The sequence below is a fragment of the Macadamia integrifolia genome, unplaced genomic scaffold (assembly GCF_013358625.1).
Source record: "Macadamia integrifolia cultivar HAES 741 unplaced genomic scaffold, SCU_Mint_v3 scaffold337, whole genome shotgun sequence".
In the NCBI taxonomy this organism is placed as follows: domain Eukaryota; kingdom Viridiplantae; phylum Streptophyta; class Magnoliopsida; order Proteales; family Proteaceae; genus Macadamia; species Macadamia integrifolia.
The window spans coordinates 252653-269646 of NW_024869435.1; the positions used below are offsets into that span (position 1 = coordinate 252653).

Here is a 16994-nt window from a genome sequence, read left to right on the forward strand (position 1 = left end):
ATTATCTGAGGAAATTTATCATGGGTAGTAATGGATATTGTAAAAAAGTTCTCATCATTTTTCCATGGCCAATCCATCCTTCCATAGCAAATGGCCCATCCGCCTCTATTCTGAAGCCCGCTTCATCTCCTGGTGTTGGGGTTTCTCCAGGTCAGGTTGAGCCTGCAGCAAACCCGACGGCATGGTCTCCTCTCACCCTACTCTCCTGATGTCCCCAACACCCATCTTTTCGAGGGTTCCCTCCACCCCTCCCCTCGGCCTGTGGCTCTCTCCTATGTATCCTCCCCCCAGCCATCTGGTCCCCACTTCGTGAACTATATCCTACTCCAGATGCCACCACAGCTCTTCTCAGTCCCATAACCTCCTTCACAGTCGTCCCTCAATGGGGCCATTGTTGCACATCCCAAATGTTCCCCACTGAATTGTGGTGTAATCTGGAACACCGAGGGTCTCAATTCCCTTTGTAAATATTCCGGTGTTCGTTCCAATTCAAGCTCTTCCATCTGAGTTTCTGCTGTCTTGTCGAAATTAGAGTTAAAGAATCCAATGCAATGCACATTGCTTCTTCCATTTCCCCTGGTTGGTCCCTCTAGCAAACTATTCCCATCACCTTAGTGGCCTCACATGGTTCCTTTGGGACCCCTCTAAAATTCATGCTGCCTTTTTTTTTTACCTCTCTATCTCTGATTCCCTTGGGAATTCAAGCTTCTTATTCATTGCTACATATGTCTCAAATTGCCCGTATGAGAGAGAGAGACTCTTTGGAATTCCTTTCTCTGTATTGCTGGCGAGGTCAGATCTCTTCCTTGGGGTATTATGACCCTCCTTAAACCCTGCAGTGGATGGAGGCATGGAGCCTCGTGCACCGGGTACACCCTTTCTATAGATTTCACAAGACTAAACGTAACAAAGACTATACAGACATTTTGTTGGGTTGGCTGTAATCTAGTCTGTTTGACAGTTGAGGCACTAGGTGAGTTAATCATTGCCCTGGCCGGTTTCACCTAGCCCCCAAACTGTATTGCCTGGTTGACTAAGTGACATGTAGGCATTGTCGCATTTTACCTTTGTATTGGTTCCTTTTGTAAATTACACAAAACTTTGCTTTTCTTGATAGATATTATTGATTTGACAGTGTTGGTTCATGCCTTCCACCTATCTCTATTGCTTGTTTTGATGTGTACGGAAATCGTGTGGCATTCACGTGTATTCCTGAAGTGTTGGTCAAACTAGACATGAAAGGAAGATCACCTATCCATGTTGACAAAGTGAAGGTTGAACTCTCATCCAATAAAATGACTTTCAAGGTCAAGGTGGGCATTAGACATCTATGTGCTCTTCATTTTGTTCATCTGGATTCCTTTCAATCACATAGTTTTGTGGAAGTGAAAGCTTGAGTTTGCCTAATGGTGTAGGACATGATGATTGAAAGTGGTGACATAGACAAGATTCGGCCTGATTATAAAGCAACCTTGGTTATATGTTCTCAGGATGAGTTATTCTCTGTCCATGTTCCATGTCAAGGTATTGCACTTTATAATGATGGCTCTAATGTATTACTGTACTTCTCAGCAATTGATGCACATTTTGTTCTCTAGTATGGTTAATTTTTTATGGAAATTGTGTTACCTCTTCTCATCTAGATTACTGTTTTTATTTCTCAGTTGCTCCAGGACCTTTATGTCATATCAAGTTACAGTCCTCAAATTTGGGTAGATGCTTGCTTCCTGGGATTGTGATTGAGAAGATTAAATTAGAGGTGATCTTGAACCTGTGGCCCTAACAGTGGTTTTCACTCTGGTCTGAATTGTATGTGTTTCTCTGGTTATATGTTCTCATCAAGAGATGCCTTCATATATAGGAAATCATTTTAGATAGGTGTAATAATGCAAGAACCTGTAATCCGTTGTTAGAGATTATGTTCTGAGGGTAGTTTGGGAACTAGTTATTTTACTTATCTTATATTGTATTTCTTCTTTTCCCTTTTTAACTCCCTAGGGAGCTGTATGCAATTCCGTGTAATATATTAGTGAAGCAATATTTGTGTTAGAGAGAGAATTCTTGATGTAGATAAGTCACTTGGGCTTATTTTATTGCAAATAAGCCTTGGGTTGTGTTATGTATGTGTTGGGCCTTTGATCCTATGGGTTTTCTTTGAAATGAGCCACTTTAATGGGCCTAAAATATGGGTAAAAGGTAAGAAAACGAGATTTAATTCATTAGTTTAATTAGTTATTTAATTCAATAAAGGTTGGTTTTAAAGTTCTATATGGACTATTAGTTAGTTAGTCCTACTCCATGTTGGAGTCATAAAGTCAAGCCCTAGTCCTATTTTGAATTCCTAGTTCTAGTAGGAGTGTCTAGTCCTCTTTGGAGACTAGCTCATAGTCTTAGTATGATTGTAAACTTCCCCTCTATAAGTACCATTATTTCTCAGATTTGAATGAAAAGAAAGTTTGCAACTAAATGCTTAAAGCAACTGAGATAGCTATGGGTGAGAAGCCCAGGTTGAGATAGCCACCTCCTCCCCCACTTTACCTTGTTTCTTCTTTGTTAATCTTTCTATTTTCATTCTTAATTGCTGCTGTTTATGTTTGCTGTTGCTGTGAGTATTAAAAAAGTTCAGATCTGTCTAAGCATTAAAAACCAGAATCGATCAACCAATGAGTTCCTGTTCTTGAAGCCAATCGACCTTCATTGCAGCCCAAGTTTGAGATCTGGTCTCCAGATCCTTTTGGGGACTGGTTGGACACTTTTAGAAGATCAATCGATCCTCTCTTGAAGACCATCTGAAGTTGACCAGCTGCTATTCTGAAGAATCTTAAAGTTTTTTTTTTCCTAGGTCAGAAAATCAAGAAAGCTTTTAACTTCACAACCAATCGTCATAATACTCTCAACTTTGGGGGGTTTTTGTACCCTCCCTAGGGACTATCTATGCCCAAGAATGCAACTCAATCGGACTTCTATAGACCTGGCCGCACCTCTCTCCAGCTATATAACAGGTTTTTCTCTCTCCTATCGGGTTAGGTTTTGGGCTGGTTTTGCTCTTGTATGGGTATTGTATCATTGGGGGTTTATTTGATGGTTTTATTTCTTTGTTTCCTGGTCCTATTTGTATTGTTTGGGGTTATAAACTCCTGGGGTAGTTTCTTGTAATCTATTCCTGCATTAGTTCTCTTAACACAACATTTTACCATTATTTCTCTCCTTCTTCCTCTTCTTCTCCAACCCTATTCTCCCATCTTCTCCTGCTCTCTTGCTCTCTTGGTCTCTCACAATCTTTGCATTCCAACTTCAGTACCTACAAGAGGGAAGGAGAAGAAAGAGACAGGAGAGAAACGATGTAAGAGAAAGAAGGGAACCCAAGAGCCATGATTGGATTCTCTATAACCCTATGGTGGTCTATTCTGTTACTTGTATTAAAACAGGAAACCTACTAAGAGTGTATTACAACTAAATTCAAAGATGAGAATGACTCAACTTTAGCATAAATAACTTAACTATTTACATTAACTCTACAATAACTATGAGACTTCCCCTCTCGGTACAATATTTAACAGTCCCCCTCAAGCTGGAACATAGATATCCTATTCTCCAGCTTTGAACTACAAAGATAGACATAACCAGCAAAACCCAACTTAAACAGATGACCATATGTAGAAGCCAGTAATCAGCAACACCACCTTCCATTCGCAACACAATCATAAACACATCAACAATCAGCACAACAGTGGAGAAAATTTTTCATGTCAAACAAACCAGACAGCAACGAGTAAGTGGCAGAGAACACCAACCGCAGGCCAAATTATCATACCTGCAGAAAAACATTATAAGCCCTTCTCAAGGAAGGCAAGTAGTAATCTTCAAAAAGAAAACAGATAAAGTGTAGCATAGGTTTCTGCGAACTACTGATAAAAGTGCAACATAAGTTGCTTTGAACTGCTGATAAAAGAGTGACATGGGTTGCTGCGAGCCACTGATAAAAGTGCAACATAGGTTGCTGCAAACAACTGATAAAAGTGCAGCATAGGTCGCTTCGAACCTCTGATGAAAGAGCAGCACAGGTTGCTGTGAGGCACTGATATAGTTGCATCATAGGTTGTTGTGAACTACTGATAGAAGAGCAGCATAGGTTGCTGTTAACCGTTAATAACAGCTTAATGTCACAACCCACCCAACAAAGGCCCACGGGCCATGCTCACAGCCCATGGACCTAGTTCATTGGGCTAGGTAAGATTCTAGAACTTCCAACCAAAGTGTAGGAAGTCTAGATACTTGTAGAAAGGTCCTTTCTCTAGACCCTTCTACCATTGTAGAGAGACTTCTAAAAGCAAGGAAGAGTATAGAGGTTGCTTGAATATAGCGAAGAGAATTGGAGAATTCTAGAGTTCTCCACTAAGGAGGTGGGAAGTTTCTAGTCTCCTTAACTAGAACATTCCTAATCATTGGATATAAGCATCTTAGGTATTCTTTGAGACCTTGGTTGCCTATAAATAGGAGTGGCCTCATTTGGCCAAGGCAACAAGCAAGTGAGTATCCAAGCTTTATACTCAAAGCTCTCAAGTGTAATACAAGTTCTTTCACTCAAACTCTCTAGTGATCACTACTTCTCTTCCCAAGTCCCATAAGGAGCATAGTAAGGCTGACTTAGTGCTAGTGAGAGTGCTAAGTGCCGGCGCGGTTGCTTAGAAAGGTCTAAGGCCATGACATTAAGGTAACCACTGATTTAACATTAAAAAGCAGCATAGGTTGCTGCGACCCATTGATAAAAGAGCAACATAGGTTGTTGTGAACCACTGATAACAACATGAGGTAGCTGTGAACCACTGATAACAGCATAGGTTGCTGCAAACTGCAAGAAACAACATAAGGCAGCTGTAAACCACAAGTAATATTCTTGTTGTTGAATAACACTTAAATGTTAGATGCCTCACTTGACCCCATGACTTGAGCCCCCATGTCCGACCACCTCCCAGTGGCCGAAGTAGTGAACCCTCCCTCTCACCCTCCTCTACACCTAGTCACTATCTCTCCTCCCCATTGTTAGAGTTAATAAGGGTACTTTAGGCACAAGCCCAATATGTTGTATTATGTCATAATGTGTTTTTACTTTTTTCCTTTTACCTTCCTTGACTATGTTATATTAGCAGAGGAGTCATGGATGTAATTTCCCTTTCATTATTGACTACGTGAATTAATATAGGGGAGAGAGGTCGATTTTCTCCAAACAAGTTCTACCACCATCTCTTTCTCTTCTCCTTCTCCCTTCTTCTCTCATCTTCTTCCCTCTTTCTTGCTTCCTTGCACCTCTAAAAATTTTAACTCCCACCTGTTTCTCTATCTATCCCTAAAGCTCGGAACTCCCTCCTATGGCCCTCCATTTTGTGCCCCCCCTTCCTGATCCGCAACATCAAAGTTGGTATTTGGCCCTTTGGGCTGTTGAAACCTATAATCTCCAAATGGGAAACTATCTGGTCAGCCATTTCCTAGGGAGCTGACCTCCTATCAACATTTTTAAAGACCTCAGTATCCAAACAATGGAGGATTCAGGGCACAATGGCCACATACCTGCTCGGTAATGGTATCTTTATCTTCAATTTCTTTGAAGAAGGACACAAGTTGACAGTTCTCATCAGAGGTACTTGGCAAGTGGGGAAGAAGCTCGTCTTCCTTCGTCAATGGGACCAGTACATAGCTGAGTAAGGCTGATCTCCACTCTATTCTATTCTATTATGGATCGCTCTTCCCAACCTTCTCCACTTCTAGTGCGAAAAAAGTTTCTTCATGGGCGTAATGGTTGGTAACCCTTTTTATTTTGACTAACAAGCGAAGAAGATGGATCGTTTGGCCTTTGCGTGCATCTGCATAGAGGTGTTTTGTCACAACCCCGCCTCCACTCACCTGAAGGCTGCATACGTGTCCATAATCCATCCAGGTTCCACGATGCAATACTTTAAGTTCATAAGATTATGAAATGAATTCTAAAATCACATACTTATAATATAAACAAAATATATCAACTGGTGATTTCTATTGATATTTACCATATTTACACAAAAAGAATGTTTTCACATCTGGATCATAATTACAGTTATGCCCCCATAGGGCTACATCTGTTAAGTACAAAAAGAATAAAAAATAGAAGATGATACTCCCATCCTCAGCATGCTCCAAATGCACAATCATCGCACATGCATCCATCCCCGTGCGTAACCAGCTCCTCATCTCAGAGGTCACCTCCGTTGAGAGCCGGAACCTTGATCACAGTTTCCAAAGGATTTCCTGAATCAACATCTAAAAAGGAGTAACAACGGGGGTGAGCTTCCACGAAGCCCAGTGAGGGGTAACACACACAAGCAATCATGACAATCCAAGAAAATGCAATAGTATAAATGTTCAGGCCCGACCACATCAATATGAATACAATTATATGAATGCAATGATATGATCCATTTATTATCAAGCAATTCTAAGTAACAATTTCTAATTCCAAAGGGGGTATAAGTGCTACTGCAACATAGGTGTTATCCCCAGTCATGAATGTACGTTATCAGTCCCCAGGGATACAAGCTAGTTGCGAGTCAGGAGCGTGCTGGTTCCGGAACCACATCGTTACCGGCAAACGCCTATTAATAACCCTCCCATAATACCACTACATCGAATCCAACATCGCATGTAAGGTATATACCCGTCACCGAATCAAACATCGCGTGAGGGTCTGTCACGACGCAAACATCTTCGCACCTCAGTCATCGGAAATCTTCCCCAACCACGGACCGTCGGATGAGCGGATTAGCCAATACGTAAACCCCTATTGACAAGGGTTATAGCACCAGGGTGGTTATCCTAGCCCAATGCATTCTAATATGCCATAACATAATTCAATCACACACACACACCCTTAGTATGCAGTGCTGTCGGCACCAACCGTTGGTCACTCTGCACCTCAGTCACACACACTCACCCTGAGCATGCAGTGCCGCCGGCACCAACCGTTGGCCACCCTGCACCCGTCTCCACATACACACGCACACACACCCTGGGTATACAGTGCCATAGGCACCCACCACAGGCCACCCTGCATCCCAGTCACACACACACATGCACAATCGTAATCCACATTCTCATGCCACATCAACACTTTACATAAGGAATAATATAATAATATGCAAAATGATAACACTCATCCACATATGCATTATGATGCAAGAATTCTATAAAAACACAAAATCCCCTCACCTCGTGTTCTAGATGGCGGTAGATAGTTGATGGTTTCGTGTTGCGTGCTCCCGTCACTTCTCGGTTCCACTCCTAGGATACATAGTGTTTTTAGGTTATTCGGTTATTCATAAAGGAGTGGGACACTAGGACTCGTGCCGTAATAAAAGGATGAAAATTTAGCTTTAAAATGGTTCACTGGTGGATGGTCATCCGCCGGTGAGTTCACCGGTGGACAAATCCGAAAGGGATGCACATCCTGCAATATTTTCACTGGTGGGTACTTACCGGTGGATGATCATCCGCCGGTGAGTTCACTGGTGGATAAATCCGAAAGGAATGCACATCCTGCAATATTTTCACTGGTGGATGGTCCTTGCCTTCACCGGCTGGCCGGTGACCATCAGCCGGTGAAGTTAAAATCGGGGTTTTCTTGCCCAGATCAGCCTTATTGGCCCTGTGGCCTCTGTGTATGGTGGTGGAAATGCATATTTTTCAGTGGGGTGTCATTTCCCAACTCCATTCCTCCCTTCTCCCTCTTTTGTATAGTTTACAAATTGGGTTTTGTGATTTTAGGGTTGGTTTTCATGTAGGGCATCCTCACACACTTCACTTAGCTTAGGTTTAGTGAAATTAGGGAGTGGATCAACATAGGGTTTCAAGATACACCCAATTTCCTCAATACACAAGTCTAGGTTAAACTAAATTGGGGAAGACTTAGGTTGAGCTCATGGAATGGTCATTAATGGCTCATGAAATCACTCTCACACACCATATATAGGTTTAATTTCATTTTCCCCAACTTAGGATTAGGTTAGGATGTTAGGTCATAGAGGATTTGCTAAAATTCCCAAGTCCTAGGGTTTTGGTTAGGGGTTTCATAGGGATTTGTCCTTAGACCCAAGGTTGAGTGAATAACCTTGCCAATGTGGGTCTCTTATTCTAATTTCCTCTTCCCATTATGTAGTCTTTATGGTTGGGTAGGTGGGATTTGGTGCGTTCTCCATTACTTCCAATAAAGAGTGAGAGAGAGAGAGAGAGAGAGAGAGAGAGAGAGAGAGAGAGATTTGTGTGTATGTGTGTGGAGAGATGAGCATATGGCTTACCTCAAGAATGGAGCCCTAGCCTTCCTCCTTCCTTCCTCCCTTGCTCTCCTTCTCCTTCTTCTTCTTCTTCTTTCTCCCTTTCCTTCTTTCTATTTTGGTAGGAGAAGAAATGAATGGTAAGAGCCCTATTTATAGCTACTTAAGTCCCACTAAGGGCTGTTTGGGTAATTAATGGGTTTTTACCCAATACTGGGTTATTCCGCTATTCAGCACTAACGGGCCGCTTCGAGATGTCCCGCCACATTAATCAACTCCCTAACACATTGTTCTATCAATGTGGATGGGTTTGGGGTGCATGATCGTGAGGTCTCGGGCCCCACGGCGAAATAACCCAAAATTGGCCTGTGTACTCACCGTATGGTGTTCACCGGTGGATGCTCCATCCGCCGGTGACCATCAGCCGGTGAAGGCTGAACTGGTCACTTTGTATGGTGATCTCTACTCTGTCTGAGTGGGGCCTTCTCCAGGGTTTCTAGTGTGTGTGAGGTTCAACTGACCTTTTCCTTCGGGTCCAAAATCCCTTTCAATTACTTAAGCATGGGTAACAGGTGCAAGTGGGGTCGCCCTTCCTTCCTCGGCAAAAGGCGGATGCAACCCAGTACTCACTGGTATTGGTGTCCTCCAGTGTCGCACCTGAACATTAAATAGGAAGTTTTAGGGTTCGGGTATAACATGTTTGCTGATGCATGCCGCCCTTCTACGTCACGATTATGGATGATGAGGGGTTTTCTTTCCAATAGGCCATCCTTTATGATTGGCTCCCTCTCCATTGCGTTCATTGCATATTATTTGGTCACCACTCAAAGCAGTGCTCCACCTCGGTCCCTACCCCTGCAACTACCTTAAAGCTCCTTCCCAGCCTTTGGTTGATGGAACTTGTACCCAGCCATCGCTCATTGAAGCTCCCTACTCCAGGGCTATTGCATGTACCCTCCTTGTACCCAGGCTGATACCTCTTATTGTCACCTTTGCCGTGGCCGAAGCTCGAACAAAAGCCACCATCTTAGCCAGACAGTCGGTATACAGGCGTTTGGCTCCCCAAAGCCCACTTGAACCACACATTTGCTTCCCCCCCCCCTCCCCAAAAAAAAAAAAAAAAAAACAGTTTGACAGTCAATCATGCTCCTACCAAAGGTTACACCCTCCCTTTCTGTTGGATACAACCGGTATGCCAATCTACAAACCCTCGAGTCCTGCGATGATGTTAATGCCTCATCGTTCCCTTCTCCTAGTCGTTATAAGACTCCCTACCATTCATTGCCATGTCTGCTGCTGCTCTGCCTTATGTCATCTTGCCTTCCCTTCTCTCCCCCCTATTCGAGGTCTTTCTCACATCAATCCCTCCTTTTCGAGATGCTCTCTTTCCCCCTTCCTTCCCCTTACTTCATTAGAGGGACCCACCATTTCTCAGCCCACCTCTTTTAGATCTATCTCTAACCACTCAGCCCTGGCCCATCCTTTTCCCTTGCCCCAACTTAACACAACCCATTCCCAATCGATCCATCCCATCTCCACCTCATCTCACCCAACATAAGAACCCCCTTAACTCGACTTTCATCACCCCTTGCCTTTGGTCTTCGACTCGGTATCTGTTGAGAGCTCGTCCCCTTTGCCTACGGCAGCTCCTTCGACACAACAACTCTCTTTTGCTTCTCAGGTCACCGAGTTAGAAGTTAGAGAGTTTAGGGTTAGAGATGAGGAAGAAGGGGAGAAGAGAGGAAGGAGGAAGAAGAAGAAGAGAAGAAGAGAGGAAGAGAAGAAGAGAAGAAAGAGAAGAAAGAGAGAAATGAGGGTAAATCGTGGGAGGGCATTTTTGTCTCCCACCTATATTAGGTTCAAACTAATAACTTAGGGAAGTTACATAGTCGTCCCTAGGAAGTAAAAGAGAAAAAGGGAAAATACAACTTAGGATTACCTAATATAAAGATAGTTCCTTAAGTATCCCCATTACATAAACTCCAACACTCCCCTGAAGTTGGAGAACAAATGTCCTACATTCCCAGTTTACATAAGAGGGTATACTGAACTGATGAGAATTGAGTCCTTTGGTGAAGATATCTTCACTAAAGGTGTGCAAATGTTACTAGAGTCAATATTTTCTTTGATGAAATGTCGGCCTACTAAAATGTGCTTTGTTCTATTATGCTGCATTATGTTAGGGGCAATGCTTATAGCTGCTTTGTTGTCGTAGTAGAGCCGTATAGGTCCTTCAGTGTCATACCCCAACTCAATATCCAACTGATGCAACTAAAATAGTTCTCAAATTCCATGAGCCATTGCCTTGTATTCATCCTCTGCACTAGATCTAGCTACAACAAGTTGTTTCTTGCTCGTTCATGTGACTAAATTACTACCGACAAATGTACAATAACTAGATGTAGATCGTCTATCAGAGATGGATTCAGCACAATCAACATCAGAGTAACCTTCCAACCTTTTCCTGGCATACAATAGTCCTTTTGATGCAGATTATTCACCAAACTCAGCTTGTTTTATTAGGAATAAGTCTAGGGTTGGGTTGTATATGTGTTGGGCCTTCAGTCCATGTGGTTTGGAGTGTAATGGGCCACTTTTATGGGCTTAAAAGAGGGGCTTTAAGGTTACATACGGGATTTCTAGTTATTTCCTTTTCTCATTAGTTTCCTTTTTAGATGGGGTTATTTAGTTTCTAATTTCAGTACCTAATTAGTTTTTAATTTCAGTACCTAGTTAGTTTCTAATTTCTTATTTCCTAGTTTCTATTTTTAATTTTAGTAACTAGAGGTCTTTTGTATTTAGTTTCCTATTTCAGTTTTTGGAAACTAAAGGTAGTTTCTATTTCTTGTAATCACCCCATCATTATTATAAATAAAGGAGGGCTCTCATACTATAGCCCACGATTTTATGAATGAAAAGCTTGCTGCTGTTTTGCTCTTGGAGTGTGCTTTGTGTGTGATCAAAGTGATGGTTTGGTGTTCGATCCAGTAATTCTTTGCGGCGTGAAGTCGAAGAGGTCTCTTCTATCTATCTTCCTCAATTTCTCTAAAGTATTCAAGGTGGTTTAAAGGCTTTAACACTGCTACACAGATCAGGTATTTACCTTTTAATTTTTGCTCGGAAAATTCTACAGATTTTCCATCAGCCTCTGCTTCTAGAAATAGATCCAGGCTTTGTTTTGGGCCACACTTTTGGTCGAGTCTTCCTCCCTACCTAAGAGAGGATCGACCTTGTTTAGGGCTGTTTCTGACCAGCCAATCTGAAGTTATTGAAAATTTCTCAATTTTTGTCTTTTAGTAATTGTGCCTATCCAGAACTGAGATCGATGGGTTTGAAATAATTTTCTACTGTTTCCTTGATCTGTGGTCCATATTGCTGAATTGAACTGAGCCTATTTGAAGTGTTGCAAGCCCTGTTATTATTCTGCCCCATCTGTCCTAATATTCTACTGGTTTAGAATCGATTACTGTTCTGGTTTGTCCTGCTGTTTATTGTAATCTGATTTGCTATAGTAAAGTTTGGGTTGGTTATGGTTGTTCTTTGATCAAAAGTTCCTGTAGTTGAGACTTGGCTAGTTCACCTACCCTAGTCTACATTACCTTTTCCCGGAGAGGACTGCAACTATATGAAGATGCCGTACACTTCATCCAAGTGCACTCTTGGGTGCATGCATAAACTGGTTCACTACCCCCACTGCATAAGTAATGTTTGGGCGAGTAAAGAACAGACAGATTAGCCTCCCCACTAGCCTCTGGTATATCCCTGCATCAGTAAGGGAAGGACCACAATCTTCTCCTAGCTTGTGATTCTGCTTGATAGGAGAACTTTCCGGTTTATAATGCAACATCCTTGTTTCTTTTGACAGGTCTAACATAAATTTTCTTTGGCATATGTTGATTCCCTTCTTAGACCTTGACGCTTCAATCCTAAGAAATACTTCAAGTCCCTAGATCCTTGATCTCAAATTGTTTGGCCAAATAGGTTTTCAGCTTAGTTATTTCATCATTGTCATCTTCAGTCACCACAATGTCATTAACATAAACAATTAATGCTGTGATGGTACCATTACATCACCAGGTAAATAATGTGTGGTTTGCTTGACTTTGAGAAAATCGATTCTTCAGAACGGCCTTCTTGAACTTCTCAAACCATGCCTTTGGTGATTGCTTGAGACGATATTGTGCCTTCTTTAGGAAACACACCTTACCATCAGCTGTTGGAAACTTGAAGTTAGGAGCGGCTACATATACACTTCCGCCTTTAAGTCTCCATGGAGGAAGTCATTCTTCACATCCAACTGATATAAGGGTCAATCTCTTTTTTTCGTCATAGTTAAAAGAACTCTTATTGAGTTATGTTTAGCCACCGGAGCAAAGGTTTCCTGATAATCAATTCCATATACCTGACTATACTCTTTGGCCACCAGAGCAAAGTTCTCTTGCCTTTTACCTCTTAATAGCCATCTGATCGGTACTGGATTGTATAGACCCACCTGCAATCAACTGGAATTCTCTTCCTGGGGAAGGTCAACCAGTTTCCAGGCACAATTTTCTCAAGTGCCATCATTTCTTTGGACATAGCTTGTTTCCACTAGGGGTTGTATATAGCCTCAGTAATGGTTTCGGGGATGGAAACAGAAGAAAGAGCAGTAGTAAAAGCAACACCTGTGGGAGAGAGAGCATTATAGGAAACAAACTAGGATATAGGATTAGTACAAGCTGTCTTACCCTTACTAACAACAATAGAGAGGTCTAACTCAGAAGGAGAAGAGGAGATGCTGCTTGACTGGGGAAGGGAAAGCTCAGGATGTGGATCCAAAGAGGACTTTTGGCAGGTCTTCTTTGTCCTTCTTTTGTACACAATAGGTTCCTTCTCTTTACAAGGACCACCAGTGTCAACAATACCCACAATGTCAAGTGTCAACATCATCCACCTATGTTTCCCAATATCAAGAGAACGAGGAGTAAGAGGCGAGGGAGTAAGAAACGGGATGGCATCAACGACCTTTTCACTTTCATTTAATTCTTCCCTTGAAGAGGATGGTGATGAGAAGTAAGGAAAGGCACAGACTCAAGGAAGGTGACATCTTTGGAAAGAATTCGCTTGCGAGAAGAAGGGTGGCAACACATGTACCTTTGGTAGTGGAAGAATATACAAGAGGCATTTAAGAGCCTTGGGATCGACTTTTGTGCGGGATGATTATCCTCCATTCCACCATGATCACGTTTTTTTGTAAATGCAAATGAATGTCAACTACTTTCTACTTACTCGAAAAAATTTCCAATCCTTGTGGTCATGCATTGACACACAGAGGCGCCATTTCTATGAATTCAATGCGTGATGAAGTGGACAAAAGCACATATATTTTCCCTTTTCCATATGTTCATTTCCAGGAAATTACTGTTGTCTTTTCGTATAGTAGTGCTTTACTTCTCTCACTGCTTTGAATCTCCATATTCAAGTTTGCCAATGCAGTGCTTGATAGGTTACACCTTGGTGGATTTAGAGCCAGTGGTGTTGATGGCGGCATCCAATGCAGTGTTTGAGAGGTTACGTTGGAGGAGTCACCATTGCAGATCTATCCCAGTGCATCACAGTCTTCAGGTGTTACAGCTGGTGGTGGAGGTGGGCAATTGGGTGAGGGTGAGTGCAGGTGGTAGTGGCGGCAGAGGCGGTGATTCTTTCTATAATTTGGGAGGTAACATGAAGAATTTTCAGTTTACAGGAGACATTTTTTGTTGGAGTGGTAATGCTGTTAGGTCTCCATTCTAGTGGTGATTGCCTTAGGTTGGTGGGTGAGGGCAAGAGTGGATTTTATGTCTGCTACTTGCCAAGAGAGAGACCGAAATCACTGAGTTACTAGGACAACCATCCAATGTTCAGTTCACCCAGTACTCATATGTTACAATTGATGAAAAAAGCTGGCAGCACCTTGTTCTATTGGTTGGTTGCATAGTTGTCACGGTGCCAAGGCGGTGGAGGGTTGTCTAAGCGCTTAGGCGAGAAGGCGCCCGCCTTAAGGCGAACTAGGCGAGCAAGTGTTATTTTTTATGTTTCCTATTTTCTAACATTATTTAGTAAGTTATATATATATATATATATATTATTTAGTAAGTTATATATACCTTGTATTATAAAAAATCAAGATTAAGCCACATCAAGTCATTAAAAATCAATATTTAGCCACATCAAATCATAAAAAATTAACATTAAGTCATATTAAGTTATAAAAAATCAACATTTAGAGAAATGCTCTTATTCTATAATAAGTTTGACTGGTCAAATGATTTTATTTTTAAATGAGACTTTTTGTATTAGTTATAATATAAAACCAGCTTTCTAACAAGTCTAAGATTACTTAAATCTGAGTTGCAATGACAAAACTATGCTTCAGTCAAACTTATTTTTAAGTGCGCGAATACTGTTAAAATCGCCTGAATGAAAATAATTTTATGAATATCAAAACAAAATATTTTTTTACCGGACTTTTGGTTTTTAGCAATGTTTTAACATGATAGAATTTATAAAATTTTCATAATTGAGAAAAACCCTAGCATTTAAAAGTTGAAAATCGTCCCTAGAATCAAAATCCAGTTTTTGTTCTTGGACTGGGGGGTTAACTTTTTATCCTTTTGGAATTTGATTTTTAAACTATTTTTATTGGATTCAAATAGGGGGTATTTGCTTATTTATGAATAATATCTTAAGTAAATGAAATAACAAATATTAAAAACATTTACTTGAATGATATTTGGCATAAATAAGTGCCGAAACACAAGGCGACATGCAGTGCAACAAGACGGCTGTCGCCTAGGCCCCAGGCAAACCGCCTGGACGCCTAGTCGTCGCCTTGGCGACGCGTTGACAACTATGGTTGGTTGAGGCCCCAGAGAGTCTTCTTCCCGAATCGAAACCTCTCGTTTTGTGGCTCAATGGATGGCCTGGGCGTTTCATCTGTAGCTTATGAATTTGCTGAAGAGATCAGACCTTTTCGTATTCATTTGAACGGGAAGACCCTTTTCTTCCATCCTTTCGCTTGGATCAGTCGTGCCTCCCACTTTCTCCTTCTATTAATTATTTTTATATAGACTTTTTTTTTTTGCTTTTTCCAATTTAGTACTGACTGGTTTTTTCCTTGATGAATGACGAATTTGTTACCTTTTGGATTTTTTTTTCTTGGAATCTTCTATCCGGGGTGAGAGGGAGAGCAGGGCAGGAGGATGGGAGCGATGGGGACTAGGATGAAGGGGAGAGGCGAGGGTGTTGCAGCGGGTTGGGCAATCTGAGAGGGTGCAGCTGGTGGGGATGGGTCGATAGGAAGAAGAGGAAGACGCTTATACCCATAAAAAAAAAAGAAGAGGAAGATTCAATATAGGTGGGTCGATTTATTTTTTGTATTTAAATAACAACTTCAGTTTTGGAGAGGTATAATTTTTTTTTTTTTTTTTTAAATGGGACAAGCGAATCAAATGAGGGAATTTGGGTTTTAAAAAATAACAAGGGAGAAGTAGTGGTTGGAGTTTGCTTCTTTGGAGGAATCTGATGTCAAAAGTTTTGAGTAAATACAGGGTAAATTTAGGGGTGTGAAAAGTAATTTTCCCTAAATCTTTTCTCTAGCCTATAAAATGCGGAAGTTCTTTCTAAAAGAGACTCTAAAGCAAGGCATAAAATGGAAACATATGCATGAAAAATAATGGGTCATATAATTGAGTTGGGCGATGGAATTTGAGACTTGGTGTGTACAAAGTCATCTTTCCTATGGTTGGATTTGCTAGATCAGACTAAGTGGTAGGAAATAGGTACATCAAACCAAGCTGTGGTCTGACAAGACCTTTAGCGGGAAAAAGAAATGAAAGAATGTAAATTCACTTCTGTGGTTGTTAGTACTATTTAAAGCCACAAAAATAGAAATTAAATTATTTTTTCTATCAATTCCCATTGTGTTTCTTATGTCAAGTTTCATTTTCTTGGTTATGAATTATATGGAAGTAACGTGCTGTTTGTGTATGCTCAATGGCCAAAAATGGTGTTTAGGTATTAGGATGAACCTGGAACACAATGATTCCTAGGTCATTGAAAATCAGTTTCCTCTGGAAAGGCAAACTCCTCTCTTTTGCCGGCCGTCTTACCCTTATAAGGTTGGTCCTCTAGTCCATGTACCTCTATTGGTCTGATACCTTTGTCCTTTTTGCCTCTGTGATTAAATCTTTTGATGGTCTCCTGTGCTCCTTCCTTTAGAAGGGTTGTGATTCCTCTAAATTCCTTCGGCCTCTTAGTTGGAAGAAGGTTTGTCTTCCCAAATCTGAGGGAGTATTAGGGATCAAAAGAATCAAGGATGCCAATTCAGTCGGTGTCCTGAAGCTCATTTGGAAAATTGTGTCCAAACAGAAAAGCATTTGGGTCGACTGGACCTCTCTGGGTTGCTCAAGCATAACTCCCTTTAGATGGCCCATCCCATTCCTGATGCCTCCTGGATTTGGAGAAAGATCCTAGACCACAGACCCATTGCCCTCTATGCCATTTCCTTCTCCATTGGAAATGGTCGGACCACCTATCTCTGGAAGTAGCCCTGGCACCTTTCAGGCATCCTATCTCTTCAGATATCTTCTAGAGTTATATACTCTTCTGGCCTCCCTGCCAAAGCTTTTCTCTCCTCTATCCTTTCTCCCACGGGGTGGTCCCCCCCTCTCCTCC

General features: G+C 41.5%; 1 protein-coding gene across 2 annotated transcripts in view; it reads left to right on the forward strand.

The window, feature by feature from the left end:
• The window catches only part of LOC122068060 (structural maintenance of chromosomes flexible hinge domain-containing protein GMI1), a 90356-nt gene that overhangs the window by 39605 nt on the left and 33757 nt on the right, over window positions 1–16994 (forward strand). For both annotated transcript variants that reach the window (XM_042631892.1, XM_042631891.1), the window contains 3 exons: window positions 1136–1313; window positions 1416–1524; window positions 1665–1759. In XM_042631892.1, the coding sequence (XP_042487826.1) occupies window positions 1136–1313; window positions 1416–1524; window positions 1665–1759 (382 nt within the window). The remainder of the gene's footprint in view (window positions 1–1135; window positions 1314–1415; window positions 1525–1664; window positions 1760–16994) is intronic.